The sequence below is a fragment of the Choloepus didactylus genome, chromosome Y (genome assembly GCF_015220235.1).
Source record: "Choloepus didactylus isolate mChoDid1 chromosome Y, mChoDid1.pri, whole genome shotgun sequence".
Classification (NCBI taxonomy): domain Eukaryota; kingdom Metazoa; phylum Chordata; class Mammalia; order Pilosa; family Megalonychidae; genus Choloepus; species Choloepus didactylus.
Window position 1 is genome coordinate 30,680,773 of NC_051335.1, and position 25,979 is coordinate 30,706,751.

At 36.5% G+C, this 25,979-nt stretch overlaps 1 protein-coding gene across 1 annotated transcript in view; it reads right to left on the minus strand.

Annotated features, from left to right (window-relative positions):
- Positions 1–25,979, minus strand: part of ATRX (ATRX chromatin remodeler) — a 187,686-nt gene that overhangs the window by 48,195 nt on the left and 113,512 nt on the right. The window contains 7 exon segments of the mRNA XM_037822745.1: positions 3,433–3,610; positions 3,767–3,913; positions 4,807–4,916; positions 5,760–5,901; positions 11,268–11,492; positions 12,060–12,162; positions 14,816–14,909. Coding sequence (XP_037678673.1) covers positions 3,433–3,610; positions 3,767–3,913; positions 4,807–4,916; positions 5,760–5,901; positions 11,268–11,492; positions 12,060–12,162; positions 14,816–14,909 — 999 coding nt within the window.

Consider the following 25,979-nt stretch of genomic DNA (forward strand, 5'->3'; position numbering starts at 1 on the left):
ATTACAAATATTAACCTTCCATAGTGACAACCCTTTAAAAGACAGGAGATGAACATGCAGCAATTCTTCTAATGACAAAAAGTTTGTAAACAGACTAAAAGACTGCTTTCAAAGAATGGAGATAGGTCTAGTTAACAACTAATATTGAAATAGTTGGAGGAATCTGCAATTGTGGCACAATCATCTGATGTGTTTTTAATTCTTTAAAAGGTCTCCCCTGAGAGAGCGGAGCGGTGCAGAAAGGGGGAAGTTAACGTGTCCCATTCAACCATCTTTGAAGTGGGCTGGGAACGCCCCTACACAGCCCAGCGGCCCAGGGCTTCCCTGGAGGCCAGCACTCACTTGTGACGTGGCAAGGCTCACCCCCACCTCCAACAGAGGTCCTAGAAAAGCACAGCAGGGAGGGGGGAACTGCTCAGAAATCCCAGGGAACCTACGCCAATACCAAGGACTTTCATGTCAGCGGCAGAGAACAGACTTATACCTCCCAGAATACCTGGGAGGTCTGATTGTTAAACCTGCCCTTCCTCCCTAACCACTCAAGCACACGCCCCTCACTGAGGGCAGACAGCACTGACAACACACCCAAATTAAGTGCACCAATTGGACCCCAAAAGAATCAGATCCCCACATAACACAAAGCTGGGGAGAACTGACTTGAGGGGAGTAAGTGATTCATGGATGCCATCTGCTGGTTAGTTAGAGAAAGTGTATGTCACCAAACTGCAATTCTAACAAATTAAAGATCAAGTAAAGCAAATGCCAAGAGGCCAAAAACAAGAGAAAATCTTAAAGCATATGATAAAACCAGACAACATGGAGAACCCGAACCCAAACACTCAAATCAAAAGATCTGAAGACACACACTTCCTGGCAGAATTAATCAAACAACTACAGACAGGCAAAGAGAGCACAGCACGGGATATAAAAAACTTGAAGAAGAGCATGGCACACAATATAAAAGACATAAAGAAGACCCTAGAAGAGCATAAAGAAGATATTGCAAGAGTAAATAAAAAAATAGAAGATCTTATGGAAATTAAAGAAACTGTAGGCCAAATTAAAAAGACTCTGGATACTCATAATACAAGATTAGAGGAAGCTTGAACAACAACTCAGTCTCCGCAAGGAGCACAGAACAGAAAATTAAAAAACAAAAGAAAGAATGGAGAAAAAAATTGAAACAACTGAAATGGATCTCAGGGATATGATAGATAAAATAAAACGTCCAAATTTAAGACTCATTGGTGTCCCAGAAAGGGAAGAGAAGGGTAAAGGTCTAGAAAGAGTATTCAAAGAAATTGTTGGGGAAAACTTCCCAAACCTTCTACACAATATAAATACACAAAGCATAACTGCCCAGAGAACTCCAAATAGAATAAATCCAAACAAACCCACTCCAAGACATATTCTAATCAGACTGTCAAATATTGAACAGAAGGAGCAAGTTCTGAAAGCAACAAGAGGAAAGCAATCCACCACATACAAAAGAAACAACATAAGACTAAGTAATGACTACTCAGCGGCCACCATGGAGGCGAGAAGGCAGTGGCAAGACATACTTAAAATTCTGAGAGAGAAGAATTTCCAACCAAGAATACTTTATCCAGCAAAACTCTCCTTCAAATTTAAGGGAGAGCTTAAATTTTTCACAGACAAACAAATGCAGAGAGAGTTTGCTAATAAAAGACCTACCCTACTTCAGATACTAAAGTGAGCCCTACCAACAGAGAAACAAAGAAATGAGAGAGCGATACAGAGACTTTTAACAGCCATATATAGAATATTACATCCCAGGTCACTGGGACACACGTTCTTCACTAGTGATCACGGATCTTTCTCCAGAATGGACTGCATGCGGGGACATAAAAACAAGCCTCAATAAAATAAAAAATATAAAAATGAGTTTGTTTAAAGAACATTCTCTGCCCACAATGGAATACAAATAGAAGTCAATAACCATCAGAGACTTGGAGAATTCACAAACACCTGAAAGATAAAAATGAGGGGGAGATGAAAAAATTCCCAGACAATCAAAAGCTGAGGAACTTCATCACCAGTAGATCAGTCCTAAGCAGGCTGAAAGGAAGAGACACTAAACAATTGACTGAAACCACATGAAGAAACAAAGATTTCCAGTAAAGATCACATGGTAAATATAAAGACCAATACTACTGTATGGTTGATTTATAACTCCACTATTTACTTCCTACAGGATCTAAAATACATAAACTGTAATGATAAATTGGTGGTTTTGGACTCAATGTAAAATATGTAATTCTTGACAAGAACTACATAAAGGTGGGGGAATGGAGGAGTATAGGAACACAGTTTACGTGTCCTATTGAAGTTAAGTTGATTTCAAAGAAAAACAAGATTGTTATAGATTTAAGAGGTTAAATTTAAGCCCCATGGTAAACACAAAGAAAGTATCAGAGAATATGACCATAGAGATGAAAAGTAGAGTAGGGGTTCCAAGAAGTGGGGGAAGGGGCAATGAGGAGTTAAGAAATGAGAGTAGGGGTTTTGGTTTGGGGTGAAGGGAAACTTCTAGAAATGGATGGTCGGAAGGTGACAGCATTTCAACATTCTAAATGTGATTAATCCCACTAAGGGAATGCTAGGGAGGGGTGGAATGGGAAGATTTAGGCTATATATATCTTTCCAGAACTGAAAAAAAAAAAAAGACAGTCTAAATAGATGACAATTAAATGCCAAGGATGATTCTGGACGGGATCTGACGCTGGAGGAGAGGAGGCTCAAAGGGACACAGCTGGGACACAAGGAAAAAAAAAGAAAATATAGAATGTAAGCTTTATATCAATGTTGAATTTCTTGAACTTCTTAGCTGCATTTAATGAGATTGCATAAAATAATGTTCTTGTCCACGGGAAAGGTATATGTGAACTATAGTGTTTGTTCAAAGATACGTGCAGCTTGCTCCCATATGTTCAGAAGATAGAGCAATAGATGATGGGTGTTAGGGAGGGAGGGAGGGAGGGGGAGAGGGAGGGAAAGAAAGAGTGGTGTGACACGATCTTAAAGGTGATGGATCAGGGTATCGGGGGAGGGGGGTCAGGGTATGATGGAATTCTATGTAGGGGGTTTGTACTGTTTTTACAACTGTTCCTGTAAGATTGAACTTATTTCAAAATAAAATTTATTATTTAAAAAAAAAATAAAAAAAGGTCTCCCCTGAAAACAACAAACACTTTCAAACTCAGCAACTGCATTCTGAACATCTGGCAATGGTAACAGTGAACATATCTTAATGAAATGATACTAAGAATCAAAATGAAGGCAAAAACCTGATACATAAAAGAAACAATACCCAGGTCCTTAATAGTTGCTCAATTAATATTTGTTAAATAAAATATGCATATACTTTTTATTCAACTTGCTTCTTTACCTCAATGCCTACTAATATCTTACCTGGATCAACCAAGGCTTTGTTAAATATTTCTTTAAGTTTCCTACTCTTCACATTCCTTCCTTGAACAAGATTTCTGTACATTTCATAGCCTATGATCATAACACCACCATCTTCTTGCCACCTCTGCAGCATGTAGCTTCTCTCCTGAGGACGTTTCACAGTTGCTAATTCAGAGACCTTTTGTGTGAAAATAAATATTTTTAAAGTAGCTATTAAGAATATATGACTACTAAAACTTTCCATTGAATTATGCATCACTGGTAAGTAAAACTCTTATTCTTTTATTGTATGAATTCATTCAGTTACTATATTAAGAAAACATTAAAAATATACCTCAAGTTTCTCATCATTTTTTAATCCCTCCTGCCACTTCTCAAATTCATTCATCCAATTCAAAGCAGTATTAAGAGGACAAACCACTAAAGCTGTGCTGAAATCCAATTTGTCACACAGAAGAACTGTATGAAGAAAACTTACCACCTACAAAAAAAACAGATTAAGTTGCCATCTTCATTTAAGTATCCACAAAAAAGTTAATATATCAGGCAATCTTAACAATTTAATAGTTTTGTTTTAAAGACTAGAGAAACCAACCAAAAGGTCACAATTTATAAGCTAGACAAAGTATAGGGAAAGATTTAAGTAAAATGAGGGGTTATGATTAGGTCATGCATAAGTTTCTTCGAACTTGAAAGTTCCACAATTCTACGATCAATGTGAATAATATGAATATAAAACGTCACCACACCAAAGCAGCTACTAAGTCCTTGGTCTCCAGAGAACTTCCCTACAGCCTTCCAGAAAGTTCCAATGACCACCCAGAAAAGAATTATGTTATTTACAACTTTTTAATTGTATAACAACTTATAAATTGTTATAAAATGGCTCAATCTATAATAAATATCTTAAAGTTTAAAAATAAATATTCACAAATTTCACGTTACAACTCCAACCATTCAGAAATGCAGTTAATTTTAATACTAAAAATACTTTACATTCTCATTATAGTAGCATCATAGATTTTTAATAGTTGTAAAGGAAGTTCACCTCCATGTCACAGACTCTGCAGCTGTTGTTGCATAAGCCTTTAATTCCACACCTTACTTCATTAGGGTCTCTGCTCAAACACCACCTCTTAAAACATGACTTCCCTGATTCTCTATCCTCCCTTAACTCTAATTATCTGAAAGCATATATTACTTATTTTATTTGATTAAATGCCATTCTCCCTCGCTAGTCTATAAGCTCCTTGAAGGCAGGGATCTTGCTATTCCTGTTCATTGCTTTATCTCCAGCACCTGTGCCCGAGACATGATAGAACCCAATATGTATTTCTTGAGTTCACGAATGCACAAAAACAGAAAAGTTCTTACCTGTAAAGTCTTACCAAGGCCCATGCAGTGGGCAAGAATGCAGCCTGATCCCGGAGATTTCTTTGTCTTTTTAACAGACTCACAGCATCAATTCCACATAAACTGAACACCTAAAAACAACAACTTCCTTTATAAAAACATCAAAAAGATAACCAAAACTTCTAACAGAGAAAAATAAAACAGAGCTAAATAATTTCTTAAACGCAAATGGAATTTTCTTCAACTAATGTAAACTAGAAACAAGATAGTAAATATACATAACAACGTGATTTTGTTTCATTCATCGTTAAACAAGCAATCACAACAGACCTTCTGCATTCTATGGAATGGTCCAAAGAGATATATAAATACTCTATAATAGAAATTTCATCCAAGGAGAGATATCTTATTACACTTTAAAGCTGACTGTGTCAATCGGGAAAAAAACAGGAGATGATTTAACATCTCTCTCTTTATTCAATAAAGACCAAGCAATAAAGGGGGCTGACTACACAAGGAGGAGAAACTATAGAACTTCCCTTATGAATTCTTTCACACGCAAAACAAAACTGACTTATTGATTTCACTCATTTGGTATATTTCTAATACTAACATAAGAATAATATTAAAGACATACCTGAAAATGTCGAAAGAGAATTTTCTAAAGAAGGCTTTTACCTAACTGCGCCCCTCCCCACTCCTCCTCCCCCTCTCCAGCCCATGCCCTTAGTTCACCATTGCAGACTGGGTGAAATCTTCTTGCAATATACACCCATTTGCAAGTGGCACTTCCTTCCCCTTTTAGGACACTTGTTCAATTTGCTTTTCCTCATTTGCCCATGAACTCCATGAGGGCAGGGACTGTTGGTCACCAATAAATTTCTAGTGCTTAGCAGAACAGGAGACACATAGCAGACCCTCAAATATTGGTAAAATGTAGCTAAAAATTATTTAATCATATAATAGTTTCTTACCATCTACTTGATGGGGTTTCAATTTGATAACCATATTTCTATGAACCTGCACTAAAGGTTCCTTGGTTTCTTCATCTTCATCTAAAACCAATTTGGTTGTTATTGGACACTTGGTGGGGGAAGCATCTTCAATTTCTATTACCTACAAGAAAGGAAATAATCAATAGGAAACCTTACACAAATAATTCAAGCAATGTAGGAATATCAGTCTAACCCAGGGAGATTTTCCAAATTACCAACGTATCTACTCCCATATCACATAACATATTTAGTTCAAAAAGGTCAAGACAGAGCACAGGCTTATATGTTTTCCAAAATAAAAAACCTCCAAAGGACTTTAAATCCCTATGATAATCACACCCAGTAATTTAGCTCAATGGGCCTCACCCTGGGTATCTCAACACAGATACATTAGGGAAGAGTTCTGAGAAAAAGTGTCAACCAATGCTCCAAAACTAATCTATGGCACCACCATTAAAATCTGGATAGACAGGTGGCATCGAACCAGGAATGTCTCTATTCCTCAAGAGGAAATTTGAAATTATACAAGGATATTTATGGTGTCATAATGACTGGTATATAACGTGGGGAGAGGGGGGATATAAATATAAATATTCTAGAATGTGAAAGACAGTCCTGAACAAGAAAGCACCGTCCCACCCAAAATGCAACCAAAACCTCCATTAAAAAATGCTGTAAATATGTGTTGTGAAAGGGATATACTTTTAGAAACACTGATTTAAGAATCAGACCCTCAAAAGCATAACAATAACATATTAGACCTTCTAATTAGAAGAGGAAACAATTATCTCAAGTTCCTTATTTCACAGAAAATTTAATTAGACATACATACATACAGACACACACACACATACCTAATGTGTATGTATTTTTTGCTGTATTATCCCTATCTCTATCCATTACATACTTTACTCTGTAACTGTATAAGGGAGGTACAACAATACACAGATGATAAAACAGAGAGACAGAGAAGTTAACCTTCCAAACGTCATACAATTATAAAGTATGGCACCACTGAGATTTGTACCCAATGTTAGGAACCAAACTCCATGCTCATAACCAACACAAAATACAACCTTAAAAAATAAATATTGTGTAAATGGTTTTATGGTTCCATGAAAAGTAACAGACTTATGTTCCTAAAATTACAGACATTATGATAATTAAGGAAAAAAAATTCTGTAAGTTTTTTAATTTAAGGTAAAACGATTTTTCAGTCTTTAATACAGAAATTTCCAAACATATTCAAAAGCACAGAAAATAATATAATAAACCCAATTACTAGCTGCAAAATTGATCAATTCATAGTCAGGTGTGTTTCACCAATACCCTACTGCCCATTCTCGAACTGCGCATTCCCACAAATTATTTTAAGCAAACCTGAAAAAGTTTTACAGTGTCTACATAAAAGTACTCTCTCTCTTTCTAAACCCCAAAATACAGTAACATTATCAAACTTAAATAAAATTTAAACAAGTCATAGCTATGTAACAAATTACCTGAATAGATACTATAATTACATAAAATTGTAAACAATACACAGATCGAGATTAATAAAAGGAATAAACTGAAATAAAATATTCTTTAGAGGTTTCAACAGCATATTGGAGCAGGCAGAAGAAAGACTCAGTGAACTGTATGATAAGGTAATTGAAAAGATTCAGGCTACGACTGATCCGTGGAACTTTGGGTATCTTTGTGACACCTGAAACTCAGAGCTAGAGCTCAGCAGATATGAATGTCAGTATTCGCGCATACAGCAACTGTTAAAAAAAAAGCTAAAAAAGAGTCCCAGACTTCAATTAGAGATATGAATGAAGCAGATCTGGTTAAGACTCAGGCAAATCAGACTAAAAGTAAAGGATGATACTGACTATATTTAGAGACCTAGATATAAGAACCAGTATCATACAACTCCTAAAGAAAAATGTTGGGAAGCACCTTCAAGATACTGTAGGCAACTGTTTCTTAGACTTGACACCCAAAGCACAAAAAATGAAAAAAAAATTAAAAAGTTTCATAATTCCAAAGGACCTTGTTGAAGCAGTGAAAAGGCAACCTATTCAATGGGACAAAATATGTAGAAACCACATATCCAATAAAGGTTTAATATCCAGAATATATAAAGTAATACTATAGCTCAACAAAAAGACAAAGAAACCATTAAAAAATGGGCAACAAACTTGAATAGACATTTTTCCAAAGAGGAAACAAGAATGGCTAAAAATCACATGAAGAGATGCTCACCATCACTAGCTGTTAGTGAAATGCAAATCAAAACCGTAAGATATGCAATCGCCTTCAAGAATCAAGGCTACTGGGTTGCATAACTAAATAGCTTACATGGTGTGACTGTGTGATTGTGAAAACCTAGTGGCTCCGCACTCCCTTTATCCAGTATATGGACAGATGACTAGAAAAATGGGGACAAAAGTAAATGAAAAATAGGGTGGGATAGGGAGGATGGAATGTTTTATGTGCTCTTTTTTACTTTTATTTTTATTTCTTTTGGAATAAGGAAAATGTTCAAAAATTCATTCTGGTGATAAATGCACAACTATATGATGGTGCTGTGAATAATCGTACACTGTGGATGATTGTAGGGTATGTGAAGATACCTCAATAAAACCACATTTAAAAAAAACACACAAGATATCATTTCATATCTACTACAATGGTCACTATTAAAAAGAAACAAAAAATTACAAGTGCTGGAAAGGATGTGGAGAAACAGGAACACTCATTCACTGCTGGTGGGAATGTGGCATGGTACAGTCATTGTGGAAGACAGTTTGGTGCTTCCAGGAAACTAAGTACAGAACTGCCATAGAATCCAGCAATCCCACCACTACTTATATACCCAGAAGAACTGAAAGTAGGGATTTGAACAGACATTTGCACACCAATGTTCATAGTGGCATTATTCACAATTGCCAAGAGATGGAAACAACCAAAGTGTCCATCAACTGCTGAATGTATGAACAAAATATAATTAATACATATGATGGATATTACTCAGGAGTATGAAAGAATGAAGTCCTAATGTATGCAACAACATGGATGAACCTTGAGGACATTATGTGAAATGAAATAAGCCAGAAGAACAAAAGGACAAATATTATATGATCCCAGTTATATGAAATATCTAGAAATAAGTAAATTCATAGAGATAGAAAGTAGATTAGAGTTTATCAAGGGCTGAATAAAGGGTAATGGGGAATTACTGATTCATGGGTACAGTATTTCACTATTGTGAGTTATGAAAATGTTTTGGTAATAGATGGTGGTGATGGTAGCACAATATTGTACATGTAAGGTCACTAATTGCAAACTTACAAATGGTTAAAATGGAAAACTTGTTATACATATTACTCCAATAAAAAAAGTAAAAAAATTCAGTAAGAAAAACAAGCAACCTAATTTAAAAATCAGCAAAAGAGCTGAGCAGATACTGCACAAAGAAGATATACAGAGGGCAAATAAGCAAATGAGAAGATGCTCAACATCACATATCATTAGGAAATTGCAAATTAGAATAAATAAGATATCACTACACACCTATCAGAATGTCTAAAATCTAAAACACTGACAACACAAAATGCTGACAAGGATGTTGAGCTACAGGTACTTTCATTCATTGCTGATGGGAATGCAAACAGCCACTTTGAAAGACAACTTGGCATTTTCTTATAAATCTAAACATAGGCTTACCATATGATTCAGCAATTACACTCATAGATATTTACCCAAAGGAGTTGAAAACTTATGTCTATGCAAAACCCTGCACAGGGATACTATGGTATGTCTATTCATGATTGCCAATAACTGGAAGAAACCAAGATTCCCTTCAATTGGTGTATGGGTAAACTGCAACATATCCACACAATGGAATACAGTTCAGTGATAAAAGAACATGGAGGAACATTAAATGAATATTGCTTCATGAAAGAAATCAGTCTGAAAATAGTACACCATTTCAACTATATCACATTCTGGAAATGGCGAAACTACAGAGACAGTAAAAAAAACAGTAGTTTCCATGGTTTTCGGTGGAAGTATAAATAAGTGTATCACAGGGCACTTTTGGGGCAGTGAAATTATTCTGTATGATAATGTAATGGTGGATACGTTCCATAAAGCCATTTGTCAAAATCCATAAAAAAAGTGTACACTGCCAAGAATGAACCTTAACCACAATATAGGACTGTACAACACAGACAGTTAACTCTGTTGTAAATGATGGACTAGAGTTAATAGCACAATGTTAAGAACATTCCCTCATTTATTTTAACAAATGTACCACACTAATGCAAGGTGTTAATAATAGGGGGGTATACAGGAACTTTTCTGTAAACCTGAAATTCCTCTGAAAATAAAATTTATTACAAAAAATAAAAAGCTATTTAAGAGAGAGAGCACCAACGTGCAATAATGTAGATTACAAGGGATGACAGTGTGATTGTGAAGACCTTGTGGATCACACCCCCTTCATCTAGTGTGTGGATGAGTACAAAAATGGGGGTAAAAACTAAAGGACAAATGGGGTGGGATAGGGGGATGATTTGGGTGTTCTTTTTTCACTTTTATTTTTTATTCTTGTTCTGGTTCTTTCTGATGTAAGGAAAATGTTCAGAGATAGATTGTGGTGATTAACGCATAACTACGTTATCATACTGTGGACAGTGGATTGTATACCATGGATGACTGTATGGTGTGTGAATGTATTTCAATAAAACTGAATTTAATTAAAAAAAAAAAGAAAAAAAAGTTATTTAAGAGATAGAGCAGCAACGTACAACATACATAGTAGCAAGACATTCTTAAGATCCTGACTCAGACCAATTCTTTTCAAATCACTACTATGTGACGAAATAAGGGAATTTTAAATATTAACTAGACATTTTATGATATTATGAATTTAATTGTTAAATTTTAAGGGTAATTATGGTATTGCAATATATTGTAGGGTCTTATGTTTTAACAATACATTCTAAACTATTTATGCATAATATCATACGATGTCTGGGGTTTGCTCCAAAATAATCCAAAAGGAAGGGAACAGATGAAACAAAACTGGTTACATGTTGATAGCAGTTACAGCTGGGTTTTGGGTGCATGGGAGTTTATTATACAGTTCTCTCTAACCGTTTGTATGTTTGAAAATTTTTACAATAAGCACCTATTAAAATATTGAAATCCTATATGGATTTAAATAATAATTTTAAAATATTTTTCTACCCAAAAGAGAACACAATCATAGTATCACTTTGGTAGAAATTCCAGAATCTCAATTCTTTCAATATAACTAATTATATGAATATAGCCTAATGAGGATTTTTAAGATGTATGAAATACTGCAGGGAAAAGCAATTATAACTAGAAATCTGTGGTTAAAAACTCTAATCTTGATTTACTGCAACATTTCCATTTAATTACGAAAGTTATATATCAAATAAATGAAATCAGAAATAAAAATAAATTGGTTACCTCTCTTAATTTCTCTCTCTTGCGCTCTCTCTCAGCAATACGTTTTCGTCTTTCTTCCTCTTCTCTAAGAGTATTTTGTGTTTCTGTTCTTAATTTGTCATCTTTAAGAATCTTTCAAATTTTCTTTCTGCCTTTTCCAGGAGACTTGGAATCATCATTTTCACCTTCTTCTTCCTCCTCTTCTTCATCATCTTCTTTGTCTTTTTCTTCTTCTTCAGAATTACTCTATGTGATTTAAACGATTAGAGGTAAACGTTACAAACTTGTCTAACTTTCTCCATTTTGTATTCAATTAATATACCAAGCAAGGTGGAAAAAAACAGTGAAAAGCTTCAGAATTATATTTAGCAAACAAGAGGAATGTTGACAGAATCAACCACATTACAGAGAACTTTTACTTTACATAACCCTGCCTACATACAAGATACTCAAACTGGCTAACTTCATAGACGGGGGAAATTTCTTCACATGTAAGACAGAGCTCAGGATAAAGTGTTTTATGTCTTCAGAAAATGGACAGAACACTTCACATAAATTCTTTAGCCCCGAGAATGTAAAATAAAAAATTAGGAGGGCTTAAATTTCATTTGTTTATTAAGGTAAAGAAAAAATTTATAATATGTCAAGTTAATATTTCTGCATATTTGTACATTTAATAAACCAATCCTTCTACAAGTGTAAAATGTTAATAAACCAGTAGAAGGCTAACAAATGACAGAAGATAACGGTACCATATTTACATATTCTACTATACCATTTATAATTAAAACATACTGTAAATGTCATTATTACCTTGTTTTCACTGGATGAATCTTCCTGAACCTTAATGCGTTGCCTTTTCTTTTTTTGTTTATAACTCTGCTGATTTTCTTCTAACTCTGCTTTCTTTGCTGACCTGAAAAACATTTTTAATGGAAAATAAAATACTTCATGATGAGTTTCCTTACATTAATTATGCACTATTTTAAAACTGCTCTATTTTTGTGTTCAATCCTAGAAAAGGAAGAGGGTGAAAAAAGCAAAACATTTCCGTAATTTTGAAAAGGAGAGTCCACCAGAAGCCTAACCCCTAATTCTTTTCCACTGATCAACATTTTCAGTTATTCAGAAGTTTAGCATGGCAGTAGGAATAGAGATAGAAGAACTTTAAGTCTGCTGAAAATCTCTTCCAGTCACAAATACAAATGGAAAATAATATACAAAAAATATTCACAGTCACTAATAAACAAGCAGGGTACAAAAGTTGGGTTTCATTTTCTTCATCAGGTCACAGAGATTTAAAAGAGCAACAATAACAAACCTTGTTGAGAAAAGTATGTCTGAACTTTAAAATAGTATACAGAGCTACAATAATCAAGAAACTGTGGTACCGGCATAAAGAAAGACATATAGATAAATGGAAGAAAATTTAGAGTCCAGAAATAAACCTTCATATTTATTGTCAATTGATTTTTCACAAGGGTGGCAAGACAACGCAAGGGGGAAAGAATAGCCCTTATAACAAATGGTGCTGGGACAACTTGATATCCACATGAAATAGAAAAAAGTTGGGCCCCTACAACACATCATATACAAAAATAACTCTAAACAGATCAATCTAAATATAAGAGCTAAAACTATAAAACTCTTAGAAGAAAACAAAGGTGGGAATCTTGGTTACTACATATTAGGCAATGGTTTCAAAGTATGACATCAAAAACACTGCAACCAAAAGAAAAAATAGAAATATTCTACTTCATCAAAATTAAAACATTTTTGCAAAGGACACTAACAACAAAGTTAAAAGACAACCCACAGAGAATATTTGCAAATCATATACCTGATACTAGAACAGTAACCAGAATATATAAAGAACTCTTACAAATCAACAACAGACAAATAATCCAACTAAAAATCGGAGAGAGGATTTGATTAGACATTTCTCCAAAAAAGTCATACAAATGATCAATAACCACATGCAAAGATGTTCAACATTATTATTCATTAGGGAAATGCAAATCAAAACCATTTCACACTCACTAAGATGGCTATTAATACAACTGAGAACAAGAAGTGGTGATGTGGACGGGGAGAAATTGGGACCCTCATACATTGCTGAGAGGAAGGTACAATGGTGCAGCCACTGTGGAAAACAGTTTGGCAGTTCTTTAAGAAGTTTTATACACAGAATTAACATATGACCCAGCAATTCCACTTCTAGGTATATTCCGAAATGTAAATGTACATCCACACAAAAAATTTGTACATGAATACATGACTATTCATAGCAGAATTATTCATAATAGCCAAAAGGTAGAAACAACCCAAATATCTATCAACAGATGACATGATCATCTGTTTACAATGTGGTATACATCCATACATTTGAATATCACTCAACTAAAAAGATAAGTGAAGTACTGATACATGCTATGACATGGATGAATCTTAAAACATTATGCTAAGTGAGAAACTCTAATCATACAAAACCACTTACTATATGATTCCATTTATATAAAATGTCCAGAATAGGCAAATCCATAGTGATAGAAAGCACATCAGTGGTTGCCAGGGACTGAGCAGGAAGGGGGGAATGGAGAATGACTCCTAATGAGTAAAGGAATTCTTTTTGAAGTGATGAAAATGTTACACTTATCTGTGAATACACTAAAATACACTATTATGTACACTTATTAAAAGAGTGAATTTTATGTTATGTAAATTCCAACCCAGTTAAAAAAAGTTATTATTTTCTATTTATCTAAAGTATAACATATTGCTATACTCCAAGCAAAATCCGGCAAATTCTAACCTAAATTAACCTCAAATATTTTAAAACTTCAGATACACACTTTTTATATACACATAAACACAATTAGATTACCAGTTTGATAAATTGTAGAAGGATCGTATTATTCTAAGGAAAATTTTTAAAATCCTAGAATGGTTAGTGATTATCTAAAATACTATATTAAGGAAGCAAAACTTTGAAATATCTAGTAATCTAGATCAGTAACCCTGCTTATTGAAAGAACACACTTTATTACTACTTAATACTAGAATCACTATTAACGCCAATAATTAACATTTATTGAGCACCTAATATTTGCTAGGTAGGCATTGTTATAAACCCTTATATGCATCATGTCACTTAATCCCTACAATAATCAAGAATAGAAGTATTATTATTATCCCCATTTTACAGATGAGGAAACTGAGGCACAGACTACTCACACAAATAGAAAGCAGTAGAGCCAGAAGTCAAATTGAGGTAGTCTGTCTACAGATCCTGTGCTCTTATCTACTATACTACAGCTTTCCCCCGTAACAATCAAACCCATCAATCAAGAGTGCTTTTGCACACTGAAACCCTACCTAAATTAGAAATATAATTTGACCATACATAAAATGGATATATACACACACACTTTAATAATTTTAACCACTAGTTTCAAATCAAAATATTAAATATTTTACTTAAATTTGCTGGAACAGCAACCATTCTACAAATAATTTGAAGGCAGCCATTCAGATTAATTTCTAAAATTTTTGCAAAAAAAATGTAATACCTCGTTCTGGGCCGCTGTTCATCTTCAGACTCACTAACTTCTTCAATAACACCTGATTCCTGAAAATCAGAATCTTCTGAATCTTCACTGCACACTTGAATTAAAAAAATACATTAAGTTATCAAGTATGTCCCAACAGAAACACAATTCACTTAATTTATTAATAGCATCACATAAAAATTTAGAGAATTTTGAGAAAAGTATTTGTGGTATATACCTTAACGGGTAATACATGACACAGAAGAGACCGTACTTAATTATTTTAAAGGTATTTATAAATATAATTAAATGTATTCCAAATATGACTATAAATCAATTTAATATATAAGTAATTACCAAAGGTAATTAACCACAAAGAATTCTGGCCTTTCAAAATAAGAAAAGTAGGCTGGTCAAGATGGAGTAAGGTGATTACAGACTCTCTCCCCTAGTGATCACAAATAAATACCATATATACATAAAGAAACTATCTAAAAGACTCTGAAAAGAAAACAATAACCAATAACACAGAATTAATTCTTGGGAAGTGAAGACAAAATGACCTCTGTAAATGGGGGAAAGTTTGTGGTTCATTCTTTCTTCCCTTGTTTCCTGGCTTTGACTGGAAGGCAGGCTGAATTCCAAAACTGTCCAAAGGCTGCCGACAGCAAAACTCGGGGAGATACCACCTACTGTTTATTAGCCTCAGGATCAGGAATTAGAAGACCTGCATGCCAAGAGAGTATATCAAGGGAATTCCGAATTTTGTTTTCTCCGAGATCTGTAACACAATTTCCACTGCCGGCACCTAAAACCCCAGAAAAAGACCTATCTTTCTAGACAAAGGAAGTGGGGCAGAGGAAAAAATAAAATGAGCGTGGAATATCTTGTGGTGCCAGAAAGTAAGGAGGAAATGCTCAAAACATGATGCAGGCATGCTGAAAAGACACAGGAGCCCACCTGATGGAGCTTCCAATAGCCAAAGCTAGAACAATTTGAACAATAAGATGAATAATGATAGCATTAAATTATAACTCAGAGTAAAATAAGTATCTATGCATCCATATTTATATGAATAATGGAATAAATAAATAGAGGAGAAAGATAGCTCTTTTCAGTTATTAAATGTAGAAGTAATGGAAAAAATACAAAAATCACTATTAAACAAACACATCAGTAATAAATCCTTCAGGCAAGATGGATGATAAAATTAGTGGGCGCAAATATGAAGAGAAACAAGGCATCTGCATAGTTTCAAAGTCTCTCTCCATAAGATAGCCATGAAATATGAACAGAGAAAAATAGCATCAATTTCTTTAAAGTTTGAGAAACCCAGCAGACACCAACTTCACAAGTAATCTAAGTTAATATTTCCAGTAATAAGACATACTGATATCACTATGTACCCTTATACGATGTACTGAAAAGGACATAATCACTTATGTGGTATTCTTGTAAAAATGTATAATAACCTCAATCTAATCATGAAAAAAAACATTAGACAAATATATATTGGAGGACCATTAAGAACATAATTCATCAATAATCTATAAACTATAAAGGTCATGAAAGACAAGATGAGTAACTGTCACAGATTGGAATAGATTAAACACATATTAAAACTAATTGCACTGTGGGATCCTAGATTGGATCCTGGAGTAGAAAAATAGCATTAGTGGGAAATCTAACAAAATTTGAATGACGTATATACTTTGGTTCAGACGTAAGAAAACTCTTTATGTAAATGGCCTGAAAGTAAATATTTTTGACTTTGTGGGTCATTTGGTCTCCACTGAAACTAATGAACTCCATTCAGGTTTGCTATTGTAATGTCAAAGCAGTAAATGAATGGGTGTGGTTGTGTTTCAATAAAACTTCATTCATAAAAACAGGCAGAGGATTGGTTTTTGCCCACAGGTGTAGTTCACCAATCCCATACTAGTTCTATCGATATTAATTTCTTGGTTTAGAAAATTATACTTTTAAAGTCTTCTCTAAGGATAACCCTCACCCCCATAAAAGCTAAACAATCCCTCCTGTGTGCCACATTATACAATACCTGTTACATAAAACATCCCTCGTGGTGCTACAACTTTTTATAATATTAACATCAATAACGCTTACGAAACCACTGACTGCCAACCTGACTACACAAAATGACCAAGAAGGTTGTAAAATATACCAATACCTAGGTCCTACCACCACAGATTATGATGTAATTGGCTTGGGATGAAGCCCAGTTATGGGTATTTTTCAAAACTCCCCAAGTGATTCTCATGTGTAGCCAGATGAAAAACCATTACTTGGAGGCGGGGAAAGATGGCGGAGTGGTGAGGAGGAGAACTTCGTCTCTCCCCTAGAGTAGATGGAAATTATCCAAGAACTATATCAAACAGTATTTTCGGGGTCTCCAGTAACCAGTCACACACTGGAAGCAAGTTTGGAATTGGAGGAAAAGCTGAGATTGCAGCGAACATTGTAAGTTCCCCGGACCAGGGGTCTGGCGCCCCTCCCCACCCAGACCTCACAGACTGTCTTGCTGCCGGCTCCTTGAAAGGGGGGGGGGGAGAAAAAAAAAAACAAAAAACAGCCATCTGCTGAGGGCAAGAAGGGAGGCTCAACCCAGCCTCAACTGCAGAATTAATCAACAAATTAATTAACTAACTTTGGGAGCTGGGGTGCTAAAGAAGGGCTGGGCTCCGAGAAGTGGGGGCACGTAAAAGCGGGCACCCATTCCCAGACTCCAAAAAAGCCATTTTTTCCCCTATATTTTGTTCCTTCTACCTTCTCACTCAGCCCTTCTCTTTTTGCATTTCAATAGCCCCCGGGAGGGGTGGAACTGAAGCTGTTGGAGAATAATTATCAGACAATAGCCCAAAGTGTATCTTTAAATGCTCTATTCTGACACTGACAAAACTTCCAGGCTGGGGAAAGACTTTTAAAAGAGACTCTTGGGAGGCGGGCCAAGATGGCAGACTGGTGAGCTGTATGTTTTAGTTACTCCTCCAGGAAAGTAGGTAGAAAGCCAGGAACTGCGTGGACTGGACACCACAGAGCAATCTGTCTTTGGGAATACTTCATACAACACTCATGAAAACGTGGAACTGCTGAGATCAGCGAAATCTGTAAGTTTTTGCGGCCAGGGGACCGGCGCCCCTCCCTGCCAGGCTCAGTCCCGTGGGAGGAGGGGCTGTCAGCTCCGGGAAGGAGAAGGGAGAACTGCAGTGGCAGACCTTATCGGAAACTCATTCTACTGATCCAAACTCCAAACATAGATAGACAGATACCAGACACCAGAGAATCTGAGAGCAGCCAGCCCAGCAGAGAGGAGACAGGCATAGAAAAAAAACAACACGAAAAACTCCAAAATAAAAGCGGAGGATTTTTGGAGTTCTGGTGAACATAGAACGGGGAAGGGCAGAGCTCAGGCCCAAGCTCAGGCCCTGAGGCGCATATGCAAATCCCGAAGAAAAGCTGATCTCTCTGCCCTGTGGACCTTTCCTTAATGGCCCTGGTTGCTTTGTCTCTTAGCATCTCAATAACCCATTAGATCTCTGAGGAGGGCCCTTTTTTTTTTTAATCCTTTTTTCTTTTTCTAAAACAATTACTCTAAGAAGCCCAATACAGAAAGCTTCAAAGACTTGCTATTTGGGCAGGTCAACTCAAGAGCAGAACTAGGAGAGCTCTGAGACAAAACGCAATAATCCAGTGGCTGAGAAAATTCACTAACCACCACAACTTCCCAAGTAAAGGGGGGTGTCCACTCACAGCCATCATCCTGGTGGACAGGAAACACTCCTGCCCATCGCCAGCCCCATAGCCCAGAACTGCCCCAGACAACCCAGTGTGACGGAAGTGCTTCAAATAACAGGCACACACCACAAAACTGGGCGTGGACATTAGCCTTCCCTGCAACCTCAGCTGATTGTCCCAGAGTTGGGAAGGTAGAGCAGTGTGAATTAACAAAGCCCCATTCAGCCATCATTTCAGCAGACTGGGAGCCTCCCTACACAGCCCAGCAGACCAGAACTGCCCTGGGGGGATGGCACTCACCTGTGACATAGCACAGTCATCCCTCAACAGAGGACCCAGGGTGCACGGCCTGGAAGAGGGGCCCACTTGCAAGTCTCAGGAGCCATACGCCAATACCAAGGACTTGTGGGTCAGTGACAGAGACAAACTGTGGCAGGACTGAACTGAAGGATTAGACTATTGCAGCAGCTTTAAAACTATAGGATCACCAGGGAGATTTGATTGTTAGAGCCACCCCCCCCCTCCCTGACTGCCCAGAAACATGCCCCACATACAGGGCAGGCAACACCAACTACACACGCAAGCTTGGTACACCAATTGGACCCCACAAGACTCACTCCCCCACCCACCAAAAAGGCTAAGCAGGGGAGAACTGGCTTGTGGAGAACAGGTGGCTCGTGGACGCCACCTGCTGGTTAGTTAGAGAAAGTGTACTCCACGAAGCTGTAGATCTGATAAATTAGAGATAAGGACTTCAATTGGTCTACAAATCCTAAAAGAACCCTATCAAGTTCAGCAAATGCCACGAGGCCAAAAACAACAGAAAATTATAAAGCATATGAAAAAACCAGACGATATGGATAACCCAAGCCCAAGCACCCAAATCAAAAGATCAGAAGAGACACAGCACCTAGAGCAGCTACTCAAAGAACTAAAGATGAACAATGAGACCATAGTACGGGAGATAAAGGAAATCAAGAAGACCCTAGAAGAGCATAAAGAAGACATTGCAAGATTAAATAAAAAAATGGATGATTTTATGGAAATTAAAGAAACTGTTGACCAAATTAAAAAGATTCTGGACACTCATAGTACAAGACTAGAGGAAGTTGAACAACGAATCAGTGACCTCGAAGATGACAGAATGGAAAATGAAAGCATAAAAGAAAGAATGGGGAAAAAAATTGAAAAAATCGAAATGGACCTCAGGGATATGATAGATAATATGAAACGTCCAAATATAAGACTCATTGGTGTCCCAGAAGGGGAAGAAAAGGGTAAAGGTCTAGGAAGAGTATTCAAAGAAATTGTTGGGGAAAACTTCCCAAATCTTCTAAACAACATAAATACACAAATCATAAATGCTCAGCGAACTCCAAATAGAATAAATCCAAATAAACCCACTCTGAGACATATACTGATCACACTGTCAAACACAGAAGAGAAGGAGCAAGTTCTGAAAGCAGCAAGAGAAAAGCAATTCACCACATACAAAGGAAACAGCATAAGACTAAGTAGTGACTACTCAGCAGCCACCATGGAGGCAAGAAGGCAGTGGCACGATATATTTAAAATTCTGAGTGAGAAAAATTTCCAGCCAAGAATACTTTATCCAGCAAAGCTCTCCTTCAAATTTGAGGGAGAGATTAAATTTTTCACAGACAAACAAATGCTGAGAGAATTTGCTAACAAGAGACCTGCCCTACTGGAGATACTAAAGGGAGCCCTACAGACAGAGAAACAAAGAAAGGACAGAGAGACTTGGAGAAAGGTTCAGTACTAAAGAGATTCGGTATGGGTACAATAAAGGATATTAATAGACAGAGGGGAAAAATATGACAAACATAAACCAAAGGATAAGATGGCTGATGCAAGAAATGCCTTCACGGTTATAACGCTGAATGTAAATGGATTAAACTCCCCAATTAAAAGATACAGATTCGCAGAATGGATCAAAAAAAATGAACCATCAATATGTTGCATACAAGAGACTCATCTTAGACACAGGGACACAAAGAAACTGAAACTGAAAGGATGGAAAAAAATATTTCATGCAAGCTACAGCCAAAAGAAAGCAGGTGTAGCAATATTAATCTCAGATAAAATAGACTTCAAATGCAGGGATGTTTTGAGAGACAAAGAAGGCCACTACGTACTAATAAAAGGGGCAATTCAGCAAGAAGAAATAACAATCGTAAATGTCTATGCACCCAACCAAGGTGCCACAAAATACATGAGAGAAACACTGGCAAAACTAAAGGAAGCAATCGATGTTTCCACAATAACTGTGGGAGACTCCAACACATCACTCTCTCCTATAGATAGATCAACCAGACAGAAGACCAATAAGGAAATTGAAAACCTAAACAATCTGATAAATGAATTAGATTTAACAGACATATACAGGACATTACATCCCAAATCACCAGGATACACATACTTTTCTAGTGCTCATGGAACTTTCTCCAGAATAGATCATATGCTGGGACATAAAACAAGCCTCAATCAATTTAAAAAGATTGAAGTTATTCAAAGCACATTCTCTGACCACAGTGGAATACAATTAGAAGTCAATAACCATCAGAGACTTAGGAAAATTCACAAATACCTGGAGGTTAAACAACACACTCCTAAACAATCAGTGGGTTAAAGAAGAAATAGCAAGAGAAATTGCTAAATATATAGAGACGAATGAAAATGAGAACAAAACATACCAAAACCGATGGGATGCAGCAAAAGCAGTGCTAAGGGGGAAATTTATAGCACTAAACGCATATATTAAAAAGGAAGAAAGAGCCAAAATCAAACAACTAATGGATCAACTGAAGAAGCTAGAAAACGAACAACAAACCAATCCTAAACCAAGTACAAGAAAAGAAATAACAAGGATTAAAGCAGAAATAAATGACATAGAGAACAAAAAAACAATAGAGAGGATAAATATCACCAAAAGTTGGTTCTTTGAGAAGATCAACAAGATTGACAAGCCCCTAGCTAGACTGACAAAATCAAAAAGAGAGAAGACCCATATAAACAAAATAATGAATGAAAAAGGTGACATAATTGCAGATCCTGAAGAAATTAAAAAAATTGTAAGAGGATACTATGAACAACTTTATGGCAACAAACTGGATAATGTAGAGGACATGGACAATTTCCTGAAAACATATGAACAACCTAGACTGACCAGAGAAGAAATAGAAGACCTCAACCAACCCATCACAAGCAAAGAGATCCAATCAGTCATCAAAAATCTTCCCACAAATAAATGCCCAGGGCCAGATGGCTTCACAGGGGAATTCTACCAAACTTTCCAGAAAGAACTGACACCAATCTTACTCAAACTCTTTCAAAACATTGAAGAAAATGGAACACTACCTAACTCATTTTATGAAGCTAACATCAATCTAATACCAAAACCAGGCAAAGATGTTACAAAAAAGGAAAACTACCGGCCAATCTCCCTAATGAATATAGATGCAAAAATCCTCAACAAAATACTTGCAAATCGAATCCAAAGACACATTAAAAAAATCATACACCATGACCAAGTGGGGTTTATTCCAGGCATGCAAGGATGGTTCAACATAAGAAAATCAATCAATGTATTACAACACATTAACAAGTCAAAAGGGAAAAATCAATTGATCATCTCAATAGACGCTGAAAAAGCATTTTACAAAATCCAACATCCCTTTTTGATAAAAACACTTCAAAAGGTAGGAATTGAAGGAAACTTCCTCAACATGATAAAAAGCATATATGAAAAACCCACAGCCAGCATAGTACTCAATGGAGAGAGACTGAAAGCCTACCCTCTAAGATCAGGAACAAGACAAGGATGCCCGCTATCACCACTGTTATTCAACATTGTGCTGGAAGTGCTAGCCAGGGGAATCCGGCAAGACAAAGAAATAAAAGGCATCCAAATTGGAAAAGAAGAAGTAAAACTGTCATTGTTTGCAGATGATATGATCTTATATCTAGAAAACCCTGATAAATCGACGATACAGCTACTAGAGCTAATAAACAAATTTAGCAAAGTAGCGGGATACAAGGTTAATGCACATAAGTCAGTAATGTTTCTATATGCTAGAAATGAACAAACTGAAGAGACACTCAAGAAAAAGATACCATTTTCAATAGCAACTAAAAAAATCAAGTACCTAGAAATAAACTTAACCAAAGATGTAAAAGACCTATACAAAGAAAACTACATAACTCTACTAAAAGAAATAGAAGGGGAACTTAAAAGATGGAAAAATATTCCATGTTCATGGATAGGAAGACTAAATGTCATTAAGATGTCAATTCTACCCAAACTCATCTACAGATTCAATGCAATCCCAATCAAAATTCCAACAACCTACTTTGCAGACTTGGAAAAGCTAGTTATCAAATTTATTTGGAAAGGGAAGATGCCTCAAATTGCTAAAGACACTCTAAAAAAGAAAAACGAAGTGGGAGGACTTACACTCCCTGACTTTGAAGCTTATTATAAAGCCACAGTTGCCAAAACAGCATGGTACTGGCACAAAGATAGACATATAGATCAATGAAATCGAATTGAGAATTCGGAGATAGACCCTCAGATCTATGGCCGACTGATCTTTGATAAGGCCCCCAAAGTCACAGAACTGAGTCATAATGGTCTTTTCAACAAATGGGGCTGGGAGAGTTGGATATCCATATCCAAAAGAATGAAAGAGGACCCCTACCTCACCCCCTACACAAAAATTAACTCAAAATGGACCAAAGATCTCAATATAAAAGAAAGTACCATAAAACTCCTAGAAGATAATGTAGGAAAACATCTTCAAGACCTTGTATTAGGCGGCCATTTCCTAGACTTTACACCCAAAGCACAAGCAACAAAAGAAAAAATAGATAAATGGGAACTCCTCAAGCTTAGAAGTTTCTGCACCTCAAAGGAATTTCTCAAAAAGGTAAAGAGGCAGGCAACTCAATGGGAAAAAATTTTTGGAAACCATGTATCTGACAAAAGACTGATATCTTACCTATATAAAGAAATCCTACAACTCAATGACAATAGTACAGTCGGCCCAATTATAAAATGGGCAAAAGATATGAAAAGACAGTTCTCTGAAGAGGAAATACAAATGGCCAAGAAACACATGAAAAAATGTTCAGCTTCACTAGCTATTAGAGAGATGCAAATTAAGACCACAATGAGATACCATCTAACACCAGTTAGAATGGCTGCCATTAAACAAACAGGAAACTACAAATGCTGGAGGGGATGTGGAGAAATTGGAACTCTTATTCACTGTTGGTGGGACTGTATAATGGTTCAGCCACTCTGGAAGTCAGTCTGGCAGTTCCTTAGAAAACTAGATATAGAGTTACCATTCGACCCAGCGATTGCACTTCTCGGTATATACCCGGAAGATCGGAAAGCAGTGACACGAAGAGATATCTGCATGGCAATGTTCATAGCAGCATTATTCACAATTGCCAAAAGATGGAAACAACCCAAATGTCTTTCAACAGATGAGTGGATAAATAAAATGTGGTATATACACACGATGGAATACTACGCGGCAGTAAGAAGGAATGATCTCGTGAAACATACGACAACATGGATGAACCTTGAAGACATAATGCTGAGCGAAATAAGCCAGGCACAAAAAGAGAAATATTATATGCTACCACTAATGTGAACTTTGAAAAATGTAAAACAAATGGTTTATAATGTAGAATGTAGGAGAACTAGCAATAGAGAGCAATTAAGGAAGGGGGAACAATAATCCAAGAAGAACTGATAAGCTATTTAACGTTCTGGGGATGCCCAGGAATGACTATGGTCTTTTAATTTCTGATGGATGTGGTGGGGGCAAGTTCACAGAGATGTTGCTGTATTGGGTAACTTTCTTGGGGTAAAGTAGGAACATGTTGGAAGTTAAGCAGTTATCTTCGGTTAGTTGTCTTTTTCTTACTCCCTTGTTATGGTCTCTTTGAAATGTTCTTTTATTGTATGTTTTTTTCCTTTTTAACTTTTTTTTATACAGTTGATGTAAAAAAAAAGGGAAAGTTAAAAAAAAAAAGAAAAACAAGGAAAAAAATATGTAGTGCCCCCTTGAGGAGCTTGTGGAGAATGCAGGGGTATTGGCCTACCCCACCTCGATGGTTGCTAACAGGACCACAGACAGAGGGGACTGGTGGTTTGATGGCTTGAGCCCTCTACCATATGTTTTACCCTTGGGAAGACGGTTGCTGCAAAGGAGAGGCTAGGCCTCTCTATAATTGTGCCTAAGAGCCTCCTCCCGAATGCCTCTTTTTTCCTCAGATGTGGCCCTCTCTCTCTGGCTACGCCAACTTGAAAGGTGAAATAACTGCCCTCCCCCCTACGTGGGATCAGATACCCAGGGGAGTGAATCTCCCTGGCAACGTGGAATATGACTCCCGGGGAGGAATGTAGACCTGGCATCGTGGGACGGAGAACACCTTCTTGACCAAAAGGGGGATGTGAAGGGAAATGAAATAAGCTTCAGTGGCAGAGAGATTCCAAAAGGAGCCGAGAGGTCACTCTGGTGGGCACTCTTACGCACACTTTAGACAACCCTTTTTAGTTTCTAAAGAATTGGGGTAGCTGGTGGTGGATACCTGAAACTATCAAACTACAACCCAGAACCCATGAATCTCGAAGACAATTGTATAAAAATGTAGCTTATGAGGGGGTGACAATGGGATTGGGAAAGCCATAAGGACCACACTCCACTTTCTCTAGTTTATGGATGGATGAGAAGAAAAATAGGGGAAGGAAACAAACAGACAAAGGTACCCAGTGCTCTTTTTTACTTCAATTGCTCTTTTTCACTCTAATTATTATTCTTGTTATTTTTGTGTGTGTGCTAATGAAGGTGTCATGGATTGATTTAGGTGATGAATGTACAACGATGTAATGGTACTGTGAACAATCGAAAGTACGGTTTGTTTTGTATGACTGCGTGGTATGTGAATATATCTCAATAAAATGAAGATTAAAAAAAAAATCCTCACATGGGGCACTATCCTCTGGGGTCATACTTTCTGGAAGCCCAGAATTTTCCAGACCATCAATTTCTGGTTTTATACCCAAGAGTTCAGTTCTCAGGTTATCTCCTTCCTGTTACATTTTACTATAAGCTTCAAGGATAAGCCAGGCTGCATTTTCCACATCAAGTTTGGAAATCTCTCCAGTTAAGTATCCCAGCTCATCATTTTCAAATTCTGCCTTCCATCCAACACCGGGAAAAAAAAAAAAAAAAAAAAAAGAAGTACAATGTACCCCAAATAGAATAGATCCCAACAGACCTACTCCAAGACACTTACTGGTCAGATTGTCCAATGTCAAAGACAAAGAGAGGATTCTGAAAGCAGCAAGAGAAAAGCAATCCATCACATACAAGGGAAGGTCAATAAGACTATGTAC